This window comes from Mchenga conophoros, linkage group LG6 (assembly GCF_057382185.1).
Source record: "Mchenga conophoros isolate Kocher_MC1m ecotype Shallow Benthic linkage group LG6, M_conophoros_male_GT1.1, whole genome shotgun sequence".
Taxonomy (NCBI): Eukaryota; Metazoa; Chordata; class Actinopteri; order Cichliformes; family Cichlidae; genus Mchenga; species Mchenga conophoros.
Window position 1 is genome coordinate 44340720 of NC_140531.1, and position 25992 is coordinate 44366711.

General features: G+C 40.6%; 2 protein-coding genes across 3 annotated transcripts; one reads left to right on the plus strand and one right to left on the minus strand.

The window, feature by feature from the left end:
- Positions 1–1966: 1966 nt before the first annotated feature.
- On the minus strand, positions 1967–11669 carry LOC146573484 (putative E3 ubiquitin-protein ligase HERC4). Of its 2 annotated transcripts, none has more exons than XM_085278384.1 (12): positions 8725–11669; positions 8139–8275; positions 7695–7909; positions 6746–6804; positions 6598–6663; positions 6327–6392; positions 5348–5435; positions 5045–5259; positions 4657–4924; positions 4358–4512; positions 3903–4141; positions 1967–2647 (listed from the first exon to the last, which is right to left on the minus strand). In XM_085278384.1, exons 1-12 carry the CDS (start codon positions 8844–8846, stop codon positions 2397–2399), a joined length of 1881 nt encoding a protein of 626 aa, XP_085134510.1. In that variant the 5' UTR covers positions 8847–11669; the 3' UTR covers positions 1967–2396. The 2 variants fall into 2 exon arrangements, with proteins under 2 accessions (XP_085134510.1, XP_085134511.1); XM_085278385.1 differs by having other exon boundaries at positions 9629–11657.
- LOC146573485 (uncharacterized) lies at positions 9084–13255 on the plus strand. Its single transcript, XM_085278386.1, has 6 exons — positions 9084–9125; positions 10385–10510; positions 10627–10760; positions 10867–11032; positions 11220–11513; positions 11814–13255. Exons 1-6 carry the CDS (start codon positions 9091–9093, stop codon positions 12667–12669), a joined length of 1611 nt encoding a protein of 536 aa, XP_085134512.1. The 5' UTR covers positions 9084–9090; the 3' UTR covers positions 12670–13255.
- The last annotated feature ends 12737 nt before the right edge of the window (positions 13256–25992 follow it).

A 25992-nucleotide genomic window follows, 5' to 3' on the forward strand; every position in this document is an offset into this window, starting at 1 on the left:
TTTACATTAGGGATCAGCTGTTAGCGCTGCGCCCTGCAGCTGCGCTACCGGCAGACATACCCTACATCCCCAGTGAGGGAAGAAACGGGGGTGATGTCTCCCGAGGACACCTCACACACCTTCTCTCCTTCCTGTAATCACTTTAAATGTGAGATCGCTCCCTGATATGATTGAGGAGCTAATGACGCTAACCCGGTCACAGTGGCAGTATCCCGGCACTGCCCGGTACTCCCTCTGTGAGTAGGCTGCCCGGCTTCCAGCTGCTGCGGGCGGACAAGACGAGAGACAGCGGTGAGAGGAAAGGAGGGGGGCTGGCAGTGTTTGTTAAAGACGGTTGTGGTATCTCTGGGCACATCGCTGTGAAAGAACAACTCTGCAACACAGACATTGCGCTATTAGCCGTTAGCATCCGTGGAGGTAGCCTGTGACTCTCTGTGGTCCGCAGACTGCAAACGCAATCTCCGAGAGCTCTTCTTCTAATATCAGGGGACTTTAATCATGTCTCGCTGGACTCCACACTGCCCACCTTCACCCAGTATGTGACCTGCCCCCACCGTAGGCAATAAAACATTGTACTTAATGTATGCCAATGAAAAAGTGGCATACAGTTCATCAGCTCCCCCTGCCCAGGGAAGATCGGATCGTAACCGAGTGCGTCTTGTCCCTGTGTGTGCAGCCCTTACTGTGCAGGGAGCCACTAATCACCCACGCAGTGCAGAGATGGTCCGCGGAGGGCATATAAATAAATAATAAAAGCAAGTAAATGACAGTATGCTCTTTCTGAAACAAACGGAGACCTTAACTTTTATCAAAATACCGTTTTACTCAGTTTAAAGTAATACCACTTTTTTCTTTTCGAAATAAGTGGAGACATTAACTTTGATCAAAATTCTTTCCCCCGCCATCTCCCTCCTAAGTGGTTAAACTGTCACACTGCTAGACTGCAACTGCACTCTTTGGTATCAACTTCTGTAATCCTGTAATTTCTGTGTAAAAGAATTAGATTGTGTATTATATTGTTAGTTTATACACCTGTGTGCGTGTGTATTTATGCATGTCCATACACATATATGGATTGTGTTTTACTTTTTTGTGCTTGAAAGATGCCCTCAAATGGAACCAAATTCCTTGTATGTGTTTGCGCATATACTTTTCCAATAAATGCGATTCTGATTGAGATATTTCCCTCTGTATGGCACACACGAGTAAATTAAGTAGAAAAAATGTCATGTGTATAGCCTCTTTTAAAATTGTTTTTAGGCTTGTAGAGATGACAGTAGGAAAGCAGACAAGTTTCCTGAGGTTGGGCTGAATGAACCTATAACACAGAGATAAACCTAAACAAGCAGAAGGAACTTTAGCTAAATATATTTTCACGTACAGCCAAATGACTGTAATAAAGTAGGTAAGCCGTGACCATAGAAAAAGCAAAGCAATCACTGGATATACTGTCCAAATTGCTACACACTTTTTAAGCATCGTTCACCAACAAACTGAGTCTAACAAATCATTTTTACTTTGGTAATTACAGTTATTGCCTTATGTATAAAATATAATTTTAATACCAGTGTTCATCATCTTGACGTGATTCTTTTTTTTTTTTTACAAAAAAGCTTTACAGCCTCTTACATAAGTCTACCACAATTACATAATTGATTTTTAACCAGGTTATAGTGAAAGGCCAGGTGTCAATCTCAGAGTTAACGCCGGAGCTTAAAGTCAGTTTGTTAAAACTGCTTTGTTCTCGAAACCAGTAAAATTAATTCGTAACTTTTAATTCTGAGTTGAGATTGATTCTTCAGTTCTTGGTTTGAGAACAATGAGGGTAAATTCATTTAACCTTTTACCTTGACTTAAGCACATAATTGTACTACATAGCCCTCGTCAATGGAACCCAATACCAGTATTTGACAGTAACAGGTAAGCCTCAAATTTAATTTTTAAATAGACAAGACACCATGAGAACTGACATTACAATATTTTATTTTACAAAAGTCAGTGTCTTTTAGTTCAAAGTTTGTCTGGCATCTCTTGTACATCTTGAAAATAAAAAACAAAAACCACTCTATGCAGTGTACTATAATTGAACATAAACAACAATATTTCAAAAGAATATTTCTAGATGAATTGTCATTTGAACTATTTCCTGGAAACTTTCTGAACACCACTTATTTTGCATAGCTTGATGCATGAATACCCTAGTTGTCTTAACTGGACTATAAATATAACTATATACACAATGAACAGTCATTTGTAAAAACACCTTTAAAATGTAAAATCTTTAAGAAGCCTGAGTGCCAGGAGCAATCCCCTTTAAGAACATTTACAATAAGAACTTCATCCCAAAAGCCCACAGGTTTTAACCACAGCTTCCCAGCATCAGTTCATGTATGCAGCTACACCTTTCCAAATCCCAGGGATCCTTTTAAGGCATCATTCATAAGATCTTTGAATTGATCTTCATCTGCAACACCTCTTGGGAGATACAGGGATAAGCTGCACGTTGATGTGTACGGGATACGCCGCATCCCTGACTCCTGATCGTAGAAGTCGATGTTGCAGGACTGTGGGAACCCCAGTGGTGGAAGTAAGTCAGCCCCAGTTATAAAGACGAGGAGCTCTTCAAATGTGTGGTCCACCTCTCGCTCTGTTAAAATACATACAAGTGTTAAATAAGGTGCAATGTGTAGATTTATAATCAGTTACACTGACTGCATAGTAGAACAGTTGCGTTAATGACTATTTTGGAGTCAAAAACAGGTTGTTAGGCAAAACAATTATTGCAAAGCATTGCATTAAAAAAAAAAAAAAAAAAAAATTACTCGAAGCAATCCTGCCCTGCTAAGACAGGAAATTAATTTTGTCCTCCGAGTCAGACCTATATGTCAAGGACTGTTTATGCAATGTGTATTTTTTTTAAAGAAGTTATTCATTCTGTCCTTGCAAGAGTACATTGGCTTTCTAGTGATGTCACATTTGCGTGGGTGTTGTCATTGCACCACTCGATTACTCTAAGACACTAATATACAGGAGGTTTCGTTATAGTCAACGTAATACCTGAAGGTTCTAGTTAGGCAGTGCATCTAATTAACAAATGACCTTTGTCTCAAAGGGAGACAAGTTTCAAATTGTGTTATTCTATCTTAAACACTGCAAAAACACTGGGGGTGATCGTGGCTCAAGAGTCTTGAGTCTTGTAATCGGAAGGTTGCCGGTTCGAGCCCCGGCTCGGACAGTCTCGGTCGTTGTGTCCTTGGGTGAGACACTTTACCCGTTGCCTACTGGTGGTGGTCAGAGGGCCCGGTGGCGCCAGTGCCCGGCAGCCTCACCTCTGTCAGTGTGGCTGTGGCTACAATGTAGCTGCCATCACCAGTGTGTGAATGTGTGGATGACTGCTTTAGTAAAGCGCTATACAAATACAGGCCATTTACCATTTACTTAATTCTCAGATGTGCTAATACAATTGAATCATAAATTTTACCATATTTTAAATACAAGTATGTAATATAACTATTTAATATTTTAGTGTTAGAAGTTTTCGGTCATGTAATAAAATTAATGTTTTACCAGAAATCACAATGAAAATCAAATTACATCCTATCTATCAGTCTAAACAAGCAAGATCTGGTAGAGATGACAGAGGATAAAAGAAATAATCTTCCAAAAATATTTGTTGTAGGTGGTTTCCTTTCAAATACCTCACCTAAAAAGGTAAAATAATCAAAAACTTCCTCATATGCTCTAAGAAGGGGTGGATTTTGCAAAGTTCTAAGGTTTTATTGCACCCAAGTGTTGTTTCGATTTAGTTGTCTGTATTTTGTATTGTGGACACTGTATTTAACATTAAATGCCTGAAGCAATTCAAACAGAAACAAGACATGTGTTGTATTCTATGTACTCACCCTGAATGGCCATAAGCCACCATTCCCACTGAAAGATGGTTGCTTCCTCTTCTTCACGTCTGTTACTTCCAGCTGGACTCCATCCAATGGTGAAGAGATCCTGGAAGCTGTTCCTTGTAAGTTTATTTCCTGCATTTGTAAATACAGGAAGGAACTGCTTCCAGCATCTCTTCACCATTTGCCAGAACCGACCACACGAGTCCATACCGGCAACAAACTGCTGAATCATGCTGGCAACCCTGTTGACCACAGATTGTACTCTCAATTCATACAACATAGCAAAATTGTGAAACAAAACAAAAAGTTTTGTCAATTTAAACACCACCTTAACTGCAATACAGATATAAACTCAGCAGATTGATGATTTGTTTAAGTGTTAACTATTAGGGGGGAACACAATGGGAAGACGAGCACTGACCAGGAAAGTACTTTGTAATTTTCTAACAAATTCTCACCTGTGAAACGCAAAATGAGATACAATCTCGCCCCTTATCCTCTTAACATCAAGTAGTGTGGCAGTGTAGATGTCAGGGATACCACAGCCTGCAATCCAGTCCCCAAGGTGACTTTTCAAGTCTGCCAGGTCTTCTGGGGTGCTGCAGCTGGAAACCTTGAAAATTAGGCACCTCCATAAATACATACGTTTAAAGCATTCACTAAGTGTACTTACATTTTGAGACGTTCCACTGATGAGTTAAGCTATGCATTGTGTTTCACTGAATTTAATTACACCTCAGCATGCACACAGTTTTACCTTTTCTATGTTCTGTTTGACGTCTTCGTCCATGAAGACCTCTACATCGAAGTCATCAAGAGATGTCTTCTGGCCACACATCATACAGAACAGGTGTCTGTTGATACACCGTGGCCCTGGCCCATTGTGTGCTATCGACCAAGCAATCAGTTTACCAGCCGTATAAAACTTGTTGCTTGACAGCAACTGCTGGCTATAGCTGAACAACAGACTGCCAGGCTTCCCCTCAAAAATCCCTAGGGAATTCTGAGTTTCGACCATAAGTAATCTGCAGGAAAAGATAGTAAAAAATAAAAAAAATTGAGTCAAATTGTGATTTCATCTTTGCAACAACAAAAAACACATTCATGCATTCTATTATTGTGTGGGAGAGATGGGAATGGGTTACCGAAAAAATTCCCGCCTTGGGCCTCCATAATCATCGGCCATTTCACCAACAAATTCAATATTTGGCAATTTATGCCAGGCAAAATATGACTTTGAAAGTGCCATGCAGGCACTATGTAGGATTTTCCTACGTCGGGCTATTATTGCACAATAATTGCTGGTGTCAAGATGAGTTTCCTGGAAATCTTTCATCACAGTCGCAAGGTCCATCTCGTCCTGAAGAGGGGGGGGGGAGAGAGAGAAGGGTCATGACTACATGAAACACATACACAGCAGTTCTGGCAGTGTTGTTCATGAGACATACATGCGAGTCATTTTGTTCAGGGGAAGCCAGGACAGCCTCATCCAGGTCTGATACTTCTGACTCTGCAGAGTCAATGTAAAACTCTTCCCTAAACAGAACAAATGCATTTGATTTTTTTAATATCATGTATACATACTGAAATGGAATGACTCATCTGATAAAAGAATCTGATTTCACATTATTTGGTCCTTGATTGCATCTGTTGGAGCCATTTGGATTTAAACAAATTTCAAAATATTAAAATATAAAGTTTGTTGTTAGTTTACTTCTATTTCTGGGTTAATCATTTTTTTATTTGTAGGTTAATGCTCACTTCATTGTTTTGTTGTTTATCTTATCAAGTCGCCAGGAAGAATTTCAGGGCTATTTTTGATAACTTAAGAGACTGGTATAAGACCAGCATGCACTGAGATGGGCCTTTTGTTTTGTTTGTTTGTTTGTTTTTTTAATTTGAGAGACAAGCAGCATGAAGGAACAAAAATGGATCTTGTTATTGGTTGCCAAAATGGATCAATAAACTATAAAATGCAACTTTCAAGTTTTGACAGTGCAGTTTTCCTGCGCACAAAAGATTATCACAGGCCAGCAGTGTCTTCTTTTCCTTTTTTTGTGAAACATAAGGAACTGCCCATTTACTGGGAATAGTTTGGGTGATTAGTTCCAAGTGTCTGAATGGTCAGGCTGACTAAAGTGTTATCGATGCATTTTCAGCAATTAAAAATACCAATATCATGACATCAACAAATCTGAAAAACATGAAAAAGCAAAACAGAAACCGAATGAGGCAATTAAACCATTGGTCTATATTCAGAGCACATAAATGTTATCAGTTCAATACATGCAACCTTTCAAATTTTAATATTCGCTGGTCTCACCCCGTATATTGTACTTATTGAGTGTCTATTTACCTATAGTGTGTGCTTTATAAGTTCCAGTTTACACTTAAGTTTTGGCATGTTATTCAACAACTACCACTTGCCTGTTAACCTCTGGTTCCTGGAGACCATGCCTACTAGAATGAGCTGTATGGTTTTCATGCAGACCACTGCAAAGGAATAGCAGAAATATTTCATAGCAGGAAGAGGACCCCAATGCAGATATTTATTGATCTAGACTACACAAAATGATCCAAGTTATAATAATGATATAATTAGTTTGTACCAAACTAGTTTTTACCAAAAAAATTAATGAAATTGTGCAATAGTTTAAGATTAAAATTCCAACTCATAAACAAACAAAGTGCCATTTACCTGATAACCTCTGGCTCCTGTACATTGTGCCTGCTATGGTCAGGTGTCTCGGTGTCATGCAGCACACTGCAATATGGTAAATATTGTTGATGAGAGGGTGTAATGCATTCACAGTGCTACAGTCCAAAGGCAGTTGTCAAAGACTTACATTGCCATCTCAGACTGCACAACTTCTCCACCAGTTGAGTCCTCATTGGCCTCTGTAATCTAAAACACCAGATTATTAAAATATAAAAGAAATGGAACAACAAATGACAAACAAGAACAGAGGACAACGCGCCAACTGGCAGGGAAACACACAAGGCTTAAATACATACTGAGGTGATTAGGGAATGTGAAACAGGAGGAGAGCACAGCTGGGACTCATCAGACATGACGAGGCAAAACTCAACACATTGACATAGTACACAGACTTTCAAAGTAAAACAGGAAACTGAACAGACGTGGACTAACCTAGGGGATACGGTGACAGAACAAGAGACACACTGACAGAGACGACTGTATACTAACAGAACACAGAACCACGACCTAAGAAGGAGAACACAAGAAATGCCCAGGACCTAGGAAGTTAGGAATACTAGCGACAGAAATCAAACCCAAGAGAATCAAAACACATCATGAAATCAAAGCTAACTAATACAAACAGAAAAACAACGAGTCCACAGACTCAGGACCGTGACACTTTGGGTAGGTAGAACTTAGGATAACTGAGGGGGAAAAAAATAAATAAATAAATAAAGGAAAGGTTAAGGACATTAACAAAAGACAATGAAAAAGCCAGAACCCAGGAAACTAAGATTACAAGAACAAAATGACCCTAACCCTAAAATACTGTTAGACCACAGTTGAAGCTTGCTCTACTGCATTTCTGTTATTAACAGTGAATCAATTGGCGGGGCATTATTTAAGCATAGCCATCTGGCATAGTGATCAGATGAATGTCTCAAATCCTTTGGGGAAAATCACAGCATTTATTATTCTGAGCAGTAACATGTTAAAGATGTCTTATACAATACTAGGGTGACTGGAGCGCCACTGAGTTACAGTAATAGTGACAATTATGCCATATCAGCCACCCGAGTGGAACATTTGAATACCTTTGGACGGATATAAAGATTGGAGCGACCCAGTAGGTTTCTTGCTCTAATTTCTTGGGGCGTCTCCTCTTCAAGAGGAAGAATGAGCCGCTGTCCATTCACTTTGCATAGATCGAACTGCAAGGGTATGTCTGCAATATTGTCCCGTAGTGCCTGCCTGAATTCAGCTGCATTTAGGTTTACAGGAACGACCACCCGAGTAGCAGGAGTGGCATCTGTAATCAAATTTAAACCAAATTAGCTTTCCCTAAAAACGGAAAAGGGTAAATTGTCACATTGTAGTGTCTCAACATCAACTTATTGGTGCAAGGAAATAAAGATTACAAAGGTGCTAAAAATCTAATGCCAAATTCTACAATTTGTAAACAACTGACACCATGATGTAGTTCTCATTTTTCAAACCCATCACTCCAAATAATTAATATTAATATAAATATTGATTACCCCTATGAGATCGGTAGTGTGTCAGTGTGGGATTCCTTAGTACTGACACCTTAAACGTTAACTGGCGATGTCTGGTTCTCCCGCCTCTTGGTCTGCGCACTGGCCCACCTCCGTGCTGTTGGCGGAAAACTCCAAAGCTATCATTAGACCATGAGATAATTTTAGTGAAACTAATCACACAGAGACACCCCCCCACCCCCCCCCCCCCCAAGAAAAAAAAGAAAAGAAAAAAAAACCACCCAACACACTCAGAGTAAGGAATGAGTGTTCAATCGGTGTTTATTGCATGCATTTTTCGATTGTCTCGCAAATTAAATGCTCCCTGAAAATATGGGATATGCTACATTTATAAACTAAAATCTTTATGCATAAATGCACATAACAGGGATTAAAATGACTGTCATTTGAAGTCGTCAATCTAGGATAGACATTTATGATTACAGAATTTGTTGTTGAATTGTAACAGATAATTAGTAAACGAGCCATTTATTATTTAAAAATGTAAAAGTTATTTCCTTTTGCAAAAACAAAAAAGGCGCAAAGCTAAAAGCTTGCCAATAGAGTAACCACCACCAAAGCATTTCACCTTTGTAGAAGAGATGTCCCCTCTTCACTGTCATCTTGATTCAGTAGCCGGTTAAATTGGGCATTCATTCTGTCTCTGATATCAGTGACTCTCCGTCGAAATGCAGCGCTCCGTTCGGACATGACTGTTCCCAAAAAGTCCGCCAAAAGGCTTGGCAGAAATATATATATAGCATCCCTAAAATTCAAAGTACGGCGGGAGAAGGTACATTGTTTGTGATTGGATAAGCAAGACTGAAGGTTGTGTTTTATTTTTAATCCACCCCTTACCACAACCTGTGATCAGAATTTGTGTTAACCAATCACAGTCAACCTCATATTTGTGTTGTCTCAATCAAGCTATGTGCGACAAACTACATACAGATGAATGCATGCGAAATCTCTGCGCCAACAAAAAACACCGTAAGTACCCTAGTTAATCTCAATTATTGTTCGTCTTTGCTAACTAAAAGCTAAGCGATGATTCAAAAACATTGCTTTGTCCTTTTAAGCACATGTTATATGTTAGCTTTGTATTGTAGTAAGCGAAAAAAAAGTCATGCTGAGAACCTTCACAGACAAGTCATGCTAACCTTTGTCCGTTAGGAATGTTGCCAACATGCCATTTTAGGTGAGGCATGTTAATAAGGTCTTTAATATGGTACTCCGTTTAGCCACTTTATATTATTTAAAATACGGTTTTATATCACTTGTTACATTAGCCGGATTAGGCTACACGTTACTGCACTGCCACCCCAGATAGAAAGCCGACATTGAATTGATGTTGATTTTTTTTCTATAAAGTACCGGAGAAAGTAGATTGAATGTTCTTTTGTTATCACTGATTTATGGTCTAGTTACAGTTCACTAGCTATGTCGACGTGCAATTTAGGTATATCTGACCGGTAAATTAAAGCAGCGATCACCTGGACTGTTCCGTATCACCCCTCTCACAGTGGTACATCCCTCCAGGTAACCATTCACAAGTCTTGTACAGTAGAGCGGGAATTAATCTCAGCGGAATTGAGAGGAGAAAGTGGATGCAAGCTGCCGTTAAACTTGACTGAAGAAGAAGAGAGGAGAAAGTAGAGAAATGAATAAAGAACAGTCAGTATATGCAGAAAAGAAATAATAAAGTTAAAAGACAGCATGGTCTTCATGAACCCAGGGTACAATACAAAAATGTCGTTTTATTTAAGTGAGCAAAACAATGTAGACCATGTTCATTTTGGTAATTAGTTGGAAAAAAAAAACTAATGACAGCATTTAAAATAAACAAAGATGAATAACATGGATGGGAACATTTGACAATGGAATCGGAACATTATCAAAAATGATTTTTCAGATCTGCTGAGTAGAAGATGCGGAGATTCAAATTTTTAACTTGGGTGTGTGTTTGAAATATGAAAATATTGGTTGACATCGTTGACATACTGCTATTAAAGATAGGAATATGTATGAAACGTAGATTCAAAAGCTCTATTAACAGAACTATAACCTGTTAGAATGTGACATTTATTTCAGATGCATTCTGTAACTGTTCACAGTCCCAATACTTAGTGATGACATAGTGTTTCCAAAAGTGCTCAGTCACAATTTTCAGAAGACTAACATGAAATTTTTTGATTTATTTAAATATATAAACCTGTTGAAAGCAATAATTTAAATTTTTGTCTTTGTAGAATCACAGTACAAAGTATGGCCTGGAGGATTTTCATCTCAAGGTGCAAGAACATTCATAATGACTGTACACGGCGGCTGCTGATGGACGATGTTGGGCCAGATGTGCTACAGTTAGCGTTAAGGAGGTATGATGAAAGCATGATGGAAAACATTTAACATTTTAACTTGCATAAAATGTTTAAGGGGAATATGGCCTGAAAATATAACATGAATTAAGAAGTAATTTTTTGATGTCTTTGAGGTTGGAGACAATGCAGAGAAGCCTTCGGTGGGCAAGAGGAAGACTGATCAGTGTAACTGCAGCAGATCAACTTCTGCGTGACTTGGCTGAATTGATTCAGGAGGTCGAACTGTCTACTCAGCATGGCCAACAAGGTAAGCACATATTGTGTCGATTCCTTGACTGATCAAAAGTGTGAAATAAATTATGACTCTGTCTTAACCTATTTTCCAAATACACCAAACGCTTATATATTTTCAGGCTCTTTTGGATACCAGGCACCAGTGGTTTTCAACAGAGGTAGAGGCAGATCCCTTTACCTTATCACTCGGGAACAGCTTTCATTCCTGAAGTCATGTGGATTCACTGCACCTCAGATGGCTGATATTTTGAATGTTTCACTTCGTACAATTCGAAGACGTCTGCGGTCAGTGACTTTTGAAACCAGTGTGACTTTCAGTTCTTTTGTGACACACACCCACTGTTTATTCAAATTAAATGGTATTGTGAAATTGTAAAAATTAGTATATTTGAATGTGCACTAACTAGTCAAGTAATGATGTGTGTTGTTATGGCAGTGATAAAATACTCGTGTTCTTTTTGTCTGATTTCAGACAGTATAATTTCACCCGTGCATCAATGTATGCGGAACTGACTGACAGTGCGCTGGATGAACATGTGCAGGACATTGTCGCTGGCAATGAACAAATTGGTCCTGAGGCTGTCAGAGCCTCCCTGCGAGTACGTGGACTACGTGTACAGCGAAGGAGGGTTCGAGCAAGCATGCTACGGATAAATCCTGGAGCAGCTGCCATAAGAGCAGTTTTGCGGAGACCAGAACGAAGAACATATCAGGTTGCAGGTCCAAACTCATTGTGGCACATTGATGGAAATCACAAGCTGATAAGGTAACCAAGCACACTGATTTGTTGAACACCTATTTTGACCAAAGTGAAATTCAGCATTACATCAAATATAACTGTTGAACAGTAAGACACATCCAATAGAGCCAGGCCCTGTGATGGGCAGTCCTCTAACACAACTGGTTATGTTTAAAGGGGAAAATGAGAGAACACAGACATCGCAAGCAACGTACAGACAAACTTGACATGCAATAGTGCCATGTAAATCAATTAAGAGTGTGTGTTTCCATTGTTTCAATAACAAAGCAGAAATAAGATTTTTCTTCTTATGGACCACTGTTTTAGGTGGAGGATAGTCATTCATGGGGCTATTGATGGATACAGTCGTCTTGTGGTCTTCCTTCATGCCTCAAACAACAACCGTAGCAGTACTGTTTTATCAAGTTTCATCAGAGCCGTGGTATCCTATGGTGTACCCTCGAGGGTCCGGACAGACAGAGGAGGGGAAAACAATGCTGTCTGCCTGATGATGAACATTTTCAGAGGCTTTGATCGTGGAAGTGCCCTAAGAGGAAGGAGTACCCATAATCAGAGAATTGAGAGGCTCTGGGGTGATCTGTGGCGAGGAATGACCAATGTGTACTGTGATTTATTTCACCACCTGGAGGAGGAAGGCATCATTGACATTGACAATGAAATGCACCTTTGGGCTCTCCATTACATCTATCTCCCAAGGATCAACAGAGATTTGAAAGACTTCACTCAACAGTGGAACAATCATGGCTTGCGGACAGAGAGACACTTGAGCCCATTACAGATTTTTGTCCGAGGCAGCCTCCAGCAACAGGGCCGAGCCTCAACTGCCATGCAGGACATCTTTCAGACCAGAGCAGCTGCTGCTGATGGGACTATTGGTGGGACAGCTGATGGTGGTGTGACAGCCACTGAGAGTGAGACGACTGCTGCTCAGGGCTCAGGTGCAGATTCTGGTGGTGGTGCTGCTGCTCATGGTACAGATGAGCTGGGATTGCTGGTCGACTGGCCTGAGAGGATTACTGTGCCAGACATTGAATTTACTCTGGACGGAATGGTGATGGAGCAAGTGGTAGAACTGTTTAATCCACTAAGTGGCACCAGAGGGAGTCATGGTATTGAGCTCATCACTGGCTTAATATACTTTCTGGACTCCACATATCACTGAGACAGTTCAATTAATGACTGAAACATAATAGCAGCAAGTGGAAAGACTTCAAAATATCTAGGTGACTGGATACATATAATGTGAAAAGTTATGATACGTGTTTACTATGTACCATTGAGTAGTGGTGTAAATGCTGTTAAAATGTTCTGTGTGGATTTCATGATGTAGATGACTGATTTATAATAAGTTACATAATATCATGAATATATATATAGTTTGTGTTGAAATGTCTTTATTTGAAATGTACATGTGTAAAGTGTAAGAGCTAGTGTCTCGTGAGAATACCCTTAACGAGAGTACACGAGACTTTGCATGGACTGCGAGGGAGCAGATGTCTCTCATGAAGCGATTTTAAGTTAAAAGTTTACTAAAAGAAAAAGCAACACAAGGACTTAAGGACCTCTTTTCAGGACAAGCAGCCAACGAGGTATTTGTCATTTGAGAAATGTTGTTATTTGTGTTTGGACTTAATATGTGTACTCTAAAGTTGCTAATTGATTTGTACTGTTCGCTTGTGACCAGTTCTCATGGTGTATCGGCGTACTGGTGATGGTGAAGCCAAGGAGAGAAGGCCCAAGTAATAAACGCCCGTTTCAAAGAACCGACCTGTGTCTGTGTTGTTGTGAATTCTGTCATGGAAATCAGTGCATTTCCTGAAAGAAATCTCTCCTTCCGGGTCATCCGTGGATCGAGTTTCCTTCGAGACGTGGGCAGCGATAAGCAGAGTTTTGTATAAGATTAATTATTCAAAGTAAGCTCAGGTATGCCGTTCAGCGGGTTAGTTACAGCGCCGGGAGTAGCCTGGGAGAACAAAATGATACAGAGACTGCTTCAGGTTGCTTTCCCAAAATCAACTCAAAGTTTATTCTTCTGTGCAGGGTTTTTATAGGCAGAAGGGTAAAAGTGTGTCAACAAGTTTCAAGTTACAAGTTACAACCATATAAGGAAGTTCCCCCTAGCTCTGAAAGGGGCCTTCTATAATCTCAACATACTTTTGACAGGTCCATTAAACACTAGACAGTTAGAATCCTTTAGTGATATAAGTTTGCACATGGTAGAATACTGCATGTAGTTATTTGCATTAGGAAATGTTTAACCATATATACCTAAAGGCACATAATCAATGGTGTGTGATCTTTAGCAGGCTGCAAACTTGATGTGCACTCGAGGAATGCACTGTCCCACTATACCACAGCAGGATCAACGCAGCTATGCCTGTTCCAGTTTAAGTGCCTTCTTTACATATAGATGAACTGTTGGATTTTCCAGACCAGCAGGCCAAAGGAAGTTGCCTGTGGGGTCGCAGCAAGAGGAGATGAAGTTCAAACAAAGGGCATTGCAGAAACAGGGTCCTTTGTATAATATCATCAAAAAAGGTATTCAGTACATGCTCCCAAAATACTAAAATATCTAACATTTCCTGTATCCTTTGGGGCAACAGACCTGAGTCACACTTTTAGAGAAGTACCTGGTGAGGTGGATTGAGAGGAATATCCATGATGCATGGCAGTTTGTTCACTCACTTCCTCTCCACCACAGCTTCCGAAGTGCAGCCAATCACAGAGCTTGCTCTCCTGATCCAAGAAGAACACATCAAAGTGCGCTGCACAAGCTTGCTCACAAAAAATAGCCTGCCCATACACTGCTTGTGTACAGCTTCTGTTTTGATCTTCCAGTTCAGCAAATGTATATATGTGGGTGTCCAGGTATTTGTGCTCCTCCACCACATCATATCAGTGGGTTCAGTATCTTATACTTTTGTCAAGATAATGCACACTGCAGCCGACAGTTATCAGAAAGAAGCCATTACCAAGTTACATGGATTCTTTTTTTTTTTTATAACTTCATGTCATATAAACTAGTTATGTTATGTGCAACACTGTCATGTGCCACTCTGGTTTTATGTTTCAAATTCGTGTAAGACATCCACAGTACTCTGATGACATTGACAAGGACATCTCCAGTTTACGTGGGAAACTATTATTTCAGGTTCTTGAGATTACTTATTTACGTCAATTTTGAGAAAACGTACATACAGGTCTGATTCAAAACTGTATATCTATTTTTTTAATGCATGTTGAAAGGGCAAAAATATTCCTGAGATACTGTTAACATTATTAAATTTGAAGGCTATTATACAGTGGTATTACTTTAAACTGAGTAAAACGGTATTTTGATAAAAGTTAAGGTCTCCGTTTGTTTCAGAAAGAGCATACTGTCATTTACTTGCTTTTATTATTTATTTATATGCCCTCCGCGGACCATCTCTGCACTGCGTGGGTGATTAGTGGCTCCCTGCACAGTAAGGGCTGCACACACAGGGACAAGACGCACTCGGTTACGATCCGATCTTCCCTGGGCAGGGGGAGCTGATGAACTGTATGCCACTTTTTCATTGGCATACATTAAGTACAATGTTTTATTGCCTACGGTGGGGGCAGGTCACATACTGGGTGAAGGTGGGCAGTGTGGAGTCCAGCGAGACATGATTAAAGTCCCCTGATATTAGAAGAAGAGCTCTCGGAGATTGCGTTTGCAGTCTGCGGACCACAGAGAGTCACAGGCTACCTCCACGGATGCTAACGGCTAATAGCGCAATGTCTGTGTTGCAGAGTTGTTCTTTCACAGCGATGTGCCCAGAGATACCACAACCGTCTTTAACAAACACTGCCAGCCCCCCTCCTTTCCTCTCACCGCTGTCTCTCGTCTTGTCCGCCCGCAGCAGCTGGAAGCCGGGCAGCCTACTCACAGAGGGAGTACCGGGCAGTGCCGGGATACTGCCACTGTGACCGGGTTAGCGTCATTAGCTCCTCAATCATATCAGGGAGCGATCTCACATTTAAAGTGATTACAGGAAGGAGAGAAGGTGTGTGAGGTGTCCTCGGGAGACATCACCCCCGTTTCTTCCCTCACTGGGGATGTAGGGTATGTCTGCCGGTAGCGCAGCTGCAGGGCGCAGCGCTAACAGCTGATCCCTAATGTAAACAAAGGAGCCATGCGCCGAGTGTCCAAACACGGGTGAAAAAAGTGGAGACAAAAGAAGAGAAAAGTCAACATAACTAGCACGAAGCGGTAATGCAAGATGGCAGGATCTGATTGCTAAAACATAAGTTAAAGGTTAAGAGAAGTAAAGAGGAAAATAAGAAAGAAGCTCAGAAATGAGCAGAGCTAGCTCTGCTCATTACCTGTTAGCTGCCATAACAGGTAACACAGTTAAGGTTTCAGAAAAAGTATTCTGTCGTTTGTTTGCTCGATCATGCCTTAAACACATCAAAATGCATAGTGGGATTATAATACAAGTGAATACTGTGACAAGCACTGGTACTGAATAGGCAATCACTTAGCAGCAAGGTGAATCGGTGATGCATTAGTGTGGTCTGCACTTCCTCTTCTTTGATTGGGTGAAATGAGTTGAAAGTAATTGGATGAGGGAACCATGGGGAGTGCCCTGCATAATTTCAATAAAACGCCGTTTTAAACGCCGTTACAGCTGGCAGAGAACGCCGTAAAAAACGCCGTTCAAAGATGCATAAAAACGGCGTTTTGTGCCGAGTAGCGTAAAAAACGGCGTTTCCGTCTGTCTTTGAACGCCGCTTTTTACGTCACTCGGATGGTGCGTTCAGGGCGCCATCCGAGCGGCGGAAAAAGCGGCGTTTGTCGGAACAGAACGCCGTTTTTTTCGGCGTTTTGAAAAATTAAACGGCGTTTTTTACGCCATTTCTTAACCAAACGGGTTAGGAAAGTGGCGAATTTTGGCACTAATGGCTTGCCATAGTTAACGAGTTACTGCGCATCGCCCCATGCGTGGGGCTGGACGGCGTCAACGTGCTAACGAGCTAAACATGCTAACGAGCTAACAGCGCTAACCCTAAAATCCTTTCATTCTCTCAAAAGTTGATAGCGCGCCTTATGTATGAATTCTGGTTGTGCTTGATGGCCGCGAACCGATTTTATGTGGTACACGGCGCTCAGCAATCTGTCACAAATGTTTGAGTACGACTTTGGTAAGCTACGGAGCTGCACCGCTTAATAGATTGTCGGCGCATTACGGCTACCGAGGAGCTTCGTGGAGTGATACGTACTGTGCATCAACGTAATATTACCGTATTGTGTGTGTATAAGGACCATAAATGGCACCTGTAAGAGAGGTGGTTATGAAGCGGATTTCAAACTCCAGGCTGTCAGTCACACAGTAAAACTTGGGAACAGAGCAGCTGTGAAATCTGTCTTTGTTATTACGCTCAGCGTCTTTTAGTTTACATTTTGACTGCACAATTGTGAGCTCTTTGTTTAGCACAAAAACAACCTTGTTTTCTTTTATTTATGGAGCATTATTATTTAATGAATTCTCATAATTTAATTTTGAGTAATTTTTCATGTACATCTGTGCTGTATGTTAATAAAAGTGCCTGTGTGACATCTGGGACACAGCTTTGACTAAGAACTCTCTTTTTGTTCTTACTTTATGGCTTAAAAAAAAAAAATCGAGATATATATCTTATATCGCCATCCAGCTAAAAAATATCGAGATATGAATTTTGGGTCATATCGCCCAGCCCTACTATACACACATTTTTATCTTTTTATTTTTTTATTTCGTGGATTTGACAGAAAGCATGTGTTTTGCTTTTTTAGTTTGCTCTGCACTGGAACCTTCCCGACCTGGCTGCACTCATCTGAGGCTTTCACTCTGATGTTGCTGTTAAAGAGAGCTTATCAAACTCCTTTCTGGTTCTTTCTTTTCAGAGATCTCATTGTTAAAGCCTGCAGAGCTAGAGTGAACACACCAGGGAGGAAATACTGGACACAGTTCTAATGCCTTTCATCTTTGCAGACTGGGAACAGCTTCCTGTTATTCAATGGACACACTAATTAGCATGAATACAAACATTTACTTAGCCTAGACAAAGATGTGAACACACGCACGCATACACGCACAAAACCACAGTACAGTGAAAACAGCGACTCGATCGTCTTGATTCATTTTCACCACGCCAGGTCTTTTGCGCAGTTCTTCCCAGAGCAGCGTGCCACCCCGTCCAACAACGATTTTACGTAATACTTCCTTTTCTTTGAAGTGGCACAGCTAAATGAGTTTTCAAATCTCCGTAGGTTTCACTACCAGAGAGAAACAACCACAACTTGATAGGCACCACTTACATTCAATTATTTTTCACGCACACACACTTTTTCAATAAAGCATTGTGACTCATTACCAGTCCATTCTGAATACTGAGGCACTGCTTCAGAGCCCTCTATTCTAAAATTATGCAGATACAGTGCTCTGCTGCACTTCACATACATCAAGTAAAAAGATACAGTGAAATCCTGTGAGGGAGCAGAAACAATGATGGAAATGAAATGCTTCATTAAGCAACAGCTATGGCTTTTGTTTTGACAGGCTGATGAATTCGGAAGTTCCTTTACGTACACAGACTTGCACTGCCTCAGAGCTCTTCTTTGTGTACAGAGGTCTTTATCATTTTATTGGTATGAGTACAATAACGAAATTATCAGCAGAAAACAAATGGATCAGCGTTTTGTGATTTTACACGGTTTATGTTGGTGACCTTATGAGCCTACATCTCAACCACATTAACCTCCTAGGACCTGGCGTCCACATATGTGGACATCACATTTTGGGTTATTTAGACCAAAATACTCAATTTTGCTCTACAAGGGCCTGATATCCACTCATGAGGACATTATACTGCTACTGTTCTATCAAAATGTTAAATGAATATCCTCATGTGGCCCTTATTTTTCTTAAAAACAAAGGTAAGAAAAAAAAATCTGGTAATTCTTTGTTTTTACATTCATCGGGCCCCAATATGCCCAAATATCAAAGAGAAATTAAAAATGCATGCCGTGGAAGAGTTCGAGTCTTAGGAGGTTAAATAGCACATTTTAGCTCTCCGTTGCTCCGTCTGAAAAGTGACGAAGGAAGAGATGCTGTACTTTTGAGACCTTTTCCCTCATCTCACTGATGAGATAGTTCTCAATTATAAAATGCTTTACAAATCCAAACATCACAGGTAACAGGTGGACTTTGCCCAGCTGCACTGAAACGGGAAACAATGAAAAATAACTTACTGCTTCAGAGACAGAGTGAATGTGGACAGTGTATCCTTGGGTTCTTAACATAAAACTCATTAATGTTAGACCGATTTTTAGTTTTAGTGTCCTTATTTTCCACTGAGTTACTGGTTCTGTTACTAGAAGCCTATTAGCAACAACCAACCAACCCAGTGACGCCATGTTCTGTACTGACAAAAGATAGCACTAAACATAGTCTACAACCTTTAAACACTTCTTAAATACAGCTGCTCAGACAGTCTTAACCTCTTTAGCCCCAAGGGTATTTGTTAGGTGCCTGCTCAAAAATGACAAGCCCAAAAATGAATAGCGTATTTCTCTGCAATTACAAACGCTGTGTTGACAATCTCCTGAGGGATTGTGGGAGATTGAGTTATTCAGGAAATAAGCCGTAGTCTCGAAAGGATGTTTGGTTTGGAAGCGACTGGAAAGGTAAAACTGATTTCATGTTATTATTGATCAAGCGTGAAAACATTTGTGATCTTCTGTTGTGGTTGGTTCAGTGAACTTTGGTCAGAACGTGACAAAACTTTTATCTCGGCATTTAGACAATGTGTCGTTTGCCTGGTTAGACACAGTGATGTTAACACAGGGTTTTGGTTGTTTGTGTTTATGCAAATTATGCAAAAATGTCGCAATTGTGCTTTCAATTGTTGTTTTTGCTGTGTTTGATGGTTGTAGAAATGGTTTATATGACCTTTAGGTGAGATTGGGAGGTTTCAGTAATGTTGGGTCATAGACAAATACATGACTACATATGCCGCAGACCTGTGTATATACAAAAAAGAAAGAAAAAATACACGTTTTGGATTCAATCCATAACCCAACCTCATCTCTTTACCCACCCAGATGATGAGCATGTGGACATTTCCCTCCACAGCTGTTAAATTGAATTTAGTTCACAGCAACTCCAGAAGTTCCATCCGCTTCCACCATCCCCACCCAAATTCACGTGGCTCTTGGCACAGACTGGGAACTTAACTGTAGCTGTTGGATTCTGGACAGTGCTTCATCACATCTGTGCTGCCCAAACTCCTGTGGCAGCCCAGAGGGGGACACATCTATAAATCTAACCATCACATTACCCTGACACTAAGTTGGCAGCAAGATGCACAAGAACAGTGAAGAACAAACAACATGGCCAGTAATGGCCTAAACAACTCCACATGGTGGAGGATATTTTGCCACTCTAAATCCATCTTTCTCATCAGTTTCTTTCACTCACTTTCCATCCAACTCATTTCTCCCATTTGCCTTCCTGCCTGTCTTTCTGCCCATGATATCACTTTAGTTTGTTCTACAACTTCCAAAGAAATAATTCCAATCCAAATGTGGTCATTGAGTCATTAAGTGCAATTACCATTTCTGAAGTGAGGAGTGACTCATCTGGGTTTTTTGCAATACATCTGCGCACTTTGCACAACTGCCAGTTAATGTCAACCCACTGACTCATTCTGCACTCTACCCACTCACGGGGAAAAGAAAAAAAATTTAACTGCTGTATCCAGTTCCATGTTATATGACAACTCTCATGGGTAGCTTTCACATGTTTGCCCACTGACTGAGTAAGTTCATTGCATACAAGATAATGTAGCTGACTGACTTAGAAGTTGCAGTTTTATTTTTACGTGCAAAGACGGCACCAATTCTACACGTGCATGCATGAACGAGGTGTCAAACATGTAAGCCAACTGATGCACAGTGCCTTCATATTATGTGTCTAAAAGCTACATGCTTAGATGTGTATATGCACACTTTACCCAACAGTCAAGATGTGCAAATGTCAAGACCTTTTCTTCTCCCAGTTGTGATCATACCAAACAATCTTTCACTTTTAGATCCTGCCTGATCCTGTCATCACGTCACAGATGTTATATAATTTTAAATTATTAATGAAAGGACAACTTTCATGTGTGTGATGCTGGTGCTTAATAAACTTGGAAGGAAGACCATTAGACAGCAGGAAGCAACAAACAAAACCTCAGCTCTGTTGACATTTTGTCAAAACCTAGATTTGGTTACACACTTTGAGATTCTCTCTTATTTGTAGATGAACAGCACGTTCTGGGAGCGTTTTCTGTAGCACAAAAAACACCCTGAGATATCCATCAAAAAAATATGGTGCATTGCGTTGATTTGGCGTATTATTTCAGATTATACCTAAATGAAATGATGATTGCTACAGCAGCACTGTTTCTACAATGCCTGTGTGTTCATGGTCTATGCAAATGGTTGGCATTCATTCAAAGGTTTGATCCTTAGGCATTCTTAGTAGGTAGTAGTGAAGCATTTACTAAAGACTATGCTTTGTTCTGACCCAAGGCAGGGGTCAGTTGTAGGGTATTAAAGGCCTGGAGGCAATCACTGAGCAGAACTGTGTACAGATCTTGATACCATTATTTTCAAAACTACTGGGCTATCACTGCTGAAGTATGCACGGATGTGCATTTCACACACACATGCACGATTAACACTGAGTGAGCCAATCAATAGTTTGCAATTCTGAGTTTATTAACAGCCACCATTCATGGCGAGCCTTGTTTTACATCTTAGCTCCAGCACATCACAGGGCTAATATAATCAAGAGTGTTCCAGCATGTACTTAGATTACAGAACAGTGTGTGTTCTCCACAGTGTCCATTTTTCACTGATGACTTTTTCGCCTTCTCTTTTTGCAACCATCTCAGGGAGTTCAGGCAAAGACAAATAAGAGAAGATAAATTGGAGAGAAGGAGCAGAAACCGAGGGAGGGACAAACCATGATAGACCCACAGGAAGAAAGAGAAAGGTTATGATAGAGAAGAGAGACAACAGAAGAGAGAGGGCAGAAAGTTAAAGATAGGGAGAGAAAGGTGTGTGTAGGGTGTGATGGATGAAGCTGAAACAGATGAGGAGAGGAGGGAGGTAAGTACGTTCTCCACCAGCTACCTCACTGTCAGACACTCAGCTGTGCAGCATGAGTAGGTGGCTGGTGAGAGGTGTGTGTGTGTGTGTTCTGCATAGCATGTGTGTGTATGCCACATGTACCGTGAGTCTGGGGACCAGTGGGGGGTTGACAGATTATCTGTCGACAAGCAAGCTGGAGGGTTCCCTCTCTCTTTTCCACTCCTCATTTTCCTGAGTTACTCACAGGCTGTTTTCTGCAGCGCTCAAGGTCACTGCAACACAGTGAAAGTTTGGAAGGCACGCGATACCAAGAGCTCAGTGGTGAGACAGCACTTTTCCACTCCTCTGCTTATTTTAAATTGCACAAGAGCAAGTGTAAAAGCTGTTAATTATCAAATTGTATCTCCATTGCATGACACTGCTGGTGGCATTATGGGTAAAAACTATTCTTTGTTAATAAAATGTCAAATCTGCTGTTGCACCACAGCTTTACAGATGTTTTGGCCATGTTACTTCATGCTCTTTTGTTCACATCCAGTTTTTACACAAACTGCCTCTAATTCTGCTTTCAATAAAAATAAATCTGTGCCGTACTGTCACAAATTATAGTTTTACTATCCGCACTTAAAGTAAGTGTTTACTCACAATTTGAGTCTCTCTTAGCTTTCCTCTCTGCATTTTAGAAAGCTTTTATATTGCGAAAATGGGCTGGCAGAAAACAGATCTGATTTTACAGATCGCTTTATCACCATTAATGAGAATCAACTGACAAATTCACAAAACTAGTCTGTGGGTAGGCATGCAGCCAGAAATAAAGCTTGAAACCCCATTCACCTGGACATTTCAACTTCCATTTGTGTCTGTTCAACAAACGGAGCGTTTACAGCATATTGGACTTGAGCTGATCCCAGGCCTGCCTCTAGTTCAGCTTGGCAGGATAACAGATAAAAGCCACAATTGTCAGCTCCAATCACAGCACAGAGTCAAAGGCAAAAAAAAAGACAAGACTTACATGTTGGATATTTAACATTTAAGCCATCATTCTCAAATTAGTTGCGGTCTTGTTGCACAATGACCTTAAGTCCTTGCTAGAGAAGACCATAATGTCTAAATTACGCTGTAAATGTTGTTGGTGTTCCAAAACATTAAAACCACATCCCCCAGAAGTCTTTGGCTTATTAAGAAAGTATTGGTATCTCCTTCCACAACTAGGAATTGCTCATTTTACCATCACTAACCGAAAGAAAGCCAGATATGCACTGGAATAGCTGCAGCCTTTTCCTTCTTTGTGCTAGAAACCGAACCAAAGAGCACAGCTGAACATGACAAAACTTACAAACTCTTTAGGTTACCAAATAATGAATAAAGTCAGAGACGTAAGGGTGTTTTCACTCCTGTGCTGTTTAGTCCATTTAGCCAAAGTTGTTCAATTGCAGGTGTAACCATGCCCCCCCCCAAAAAAAACAAACAAACAAACCCTAAGCTCCTTTAGAGGAGGGCGCCTGAATCTGGTTTGTTTATGGTGAGAACATGATGCAACATCAATCCTACCCAAACACCAGGCATAAGCTGCAGGTGTGAGATAAATGCCTTTACCTAGCCAGGTATGCTTTGTGTATTTCCCAGCATCCCAGAACACAAACTGTGACAACTAGCTGTAACATGAACGTTATTCACTAGTCCAGAACGTGGCCCCCTCGTCATGCATTTATTTTTGTTGCTCCTGACAGAGTTTTGGTTTGCTTGGAGTTCACTTGGGGTTTTCTCTGTGTCAATGAAAACCAAACCACAGGAAAAAGCAAAAAAATGTCAAACTCATCAACTGATTCAGACCCGAGTAAACAAACTATAGTTATGAAAAACAAAATGATGCATCTAGAACCTAACAAACACATCTAAAGCTTAGGCTGGAATAATTCTGGGTTGCTCACTGTTACAGTCAGTCATGAAAGGTCATAAATTATTCACTGATGCTAATGTTACATTTGGTAGCCTTTACATTACGGTAACTTTGCAGAAAAAAGCAGCAGAAAGCACATGCTTAAATGAAGGCGTCCATACTTCCTCAGTGATATAGATCTGACACGTTATTATTGAACATTAATATCTAATGCACACAAATACATGAAACATTAAAGTACTTATTTTAATGGACTGCTAAACTGAACTAAAGGAAAGTCACATTAATAACAGGCAAAAATAAAAATGACAACTCCAATGACACATTCCCATGACTCCCTTTCTCCTTTACTTCTCCTTGGCTTTTATACCACACACACACACACACACACACACACACACACACACACCCCCCCTCTGCTTCACTGTCTCTCTCTGTCTATGTACTCCAGTCAACCACTGTGGGTTTTCTGGGATTCCTGTGGCTGAGTCATCTTCCACTCCGTATCATCCATAATATCATCTTCCCAAAAGTCTCCCCAGTGTTGGATGCAACTGGCCGAACATGAAAGGAGTGTGTGCATGTGCATGTATGCGTTTGAGTGAGGGGAGGGAGGGCGTCAGAGAAAGAGAGACCCTCTTCTTATCCAGCCGTTACTGAGCCGGGAACAGCCAAAATAGCATCAAATGACCCTCACCCAACCCTCCAGACCAATTTCCCAGCCGGAAAGCCAACAGCACTCACACATGCTCCAACTCCATTCGAATTCTTTGTATTCCAACTAATCCATCCATTCATTTGCTACAGCTTTAGCGGACACTTTTCAACATTAGCCTCCCTTTGCAGTCCTTAAAAAAAAAAAAAAAGAAAAAAAAAAGAAAAAAGAAAAAAACAGAAAAAACACCCAATCCCCTGCCCACAAACCTCAATTCATGGACCTTAAACCAGCTCCAGAGTTATGCTTCACCACGGTTTCCACATCACAGAAACACAAGCCTCTTCCTTAACCATGTAGGCGACCTAATTCTTATTGTCTCCCTTACACAAAATCCCTTAGTAAAAACATTGACTTAGCATTATAGTAATTTATTCTGTTCAGTATTTGAAGTGTTTAAGTAAACGTCTATTTGGCATATTTATTGCTATTTTTAAAAACACTGTACAGCTACAAAATTAAGATCCCTTGTCTTTCCAACAGCATTTGTCCCAGCCTTAACCCCAGTTTCTCAAAATTCACCACGCCCTTCCCCCTATCCAGGCTACCCTGATACACTCCATCCTCTCATCACCTAATGCCGAACTCTCAAATTTGGAGAGCTAAATTCTTAGCTCTCCAAATTTCCCAGCCCAACACCCTTACCCCTCACCTCACCTCACAATCCTAGTTCATAACCCCAAGCCAAGTTCCCCATTACCCCACCCCAGAGATTGCATATTAGATCCTAAATCCAAGTCTCTGCAGCCTCTTATTCCCAGCCAAGACCACAGATGTTTCAGCCCGCCGCTCTCACAGTTTGGGGTATGAAGGCCAAACTTTTGACAGGGTGGTTTCTTTAAAAAGGCAGACTAAGGCTGCCAGACAAAACTACATGTGAAAGCTTACTTTAAAGCTTAGCTCACAAATGCCTATACGTGATGAACTGTATAAATAAATACACCAGACAGATGTATATGGTAAAAATTTAATACCTTAGCATGAGAACTGCCACACATGAAGTCAGCACACCAGAAACCATGAAGAAGGCCTCAGGAAGCCAGGTAAATTAAGATTATTAGTCAGAGGAGAAAAAAAACAACCTTAGCCGTAACTGGCCTATTTGTGATCCAAACTGCTATCCACACTGCCAGCACACGAACCTGCCAGCCAGTGGAAAAGGCCAGGGGCTCATTAAAAACAACAGGTCCTCTTCTTTGTTCCGTGGAACCTGTCACCGCATTCCTTTTTCTATGACTTGGCTCTTGACTCATGGAGAGGTCAGGTTATAGGAAGTTAGTCATAACAACACAGAGGACTTCAGATGGCCTCCTAACCATAGCTCAGTCTCAACACAGCTGCAGACTATTTAGCACTACTTAATCGCAAACAAAAGAGATTTACCACAGGCTCGCTAAAAGGAATTCTGTTTTATTCAAGAACCCATGTCTTAAAAGCTCCATGAGCACTTCAGACCCATGTTTTCCTGCGGTGCTAAAGGGAAAAGAAAGGGTCAAATAGGGGGTTCAGTGGGTGTATTTGTCTCAAACCATTCAGCTGGGTGGGAAATTTTGCCAAGTTCGGTATAGAATAACAACCAAAAGATCATTGTCATATGTCAAACTTGCACTTTTAACATAAAAACTAGAGCACCAAATTCCATCAGAAGCATTACACTGCAGCAGTTTGTCCATCAGTTATTCCATACTGACAACATTTACCTTGAAAAGTCAGACATTTATTTATA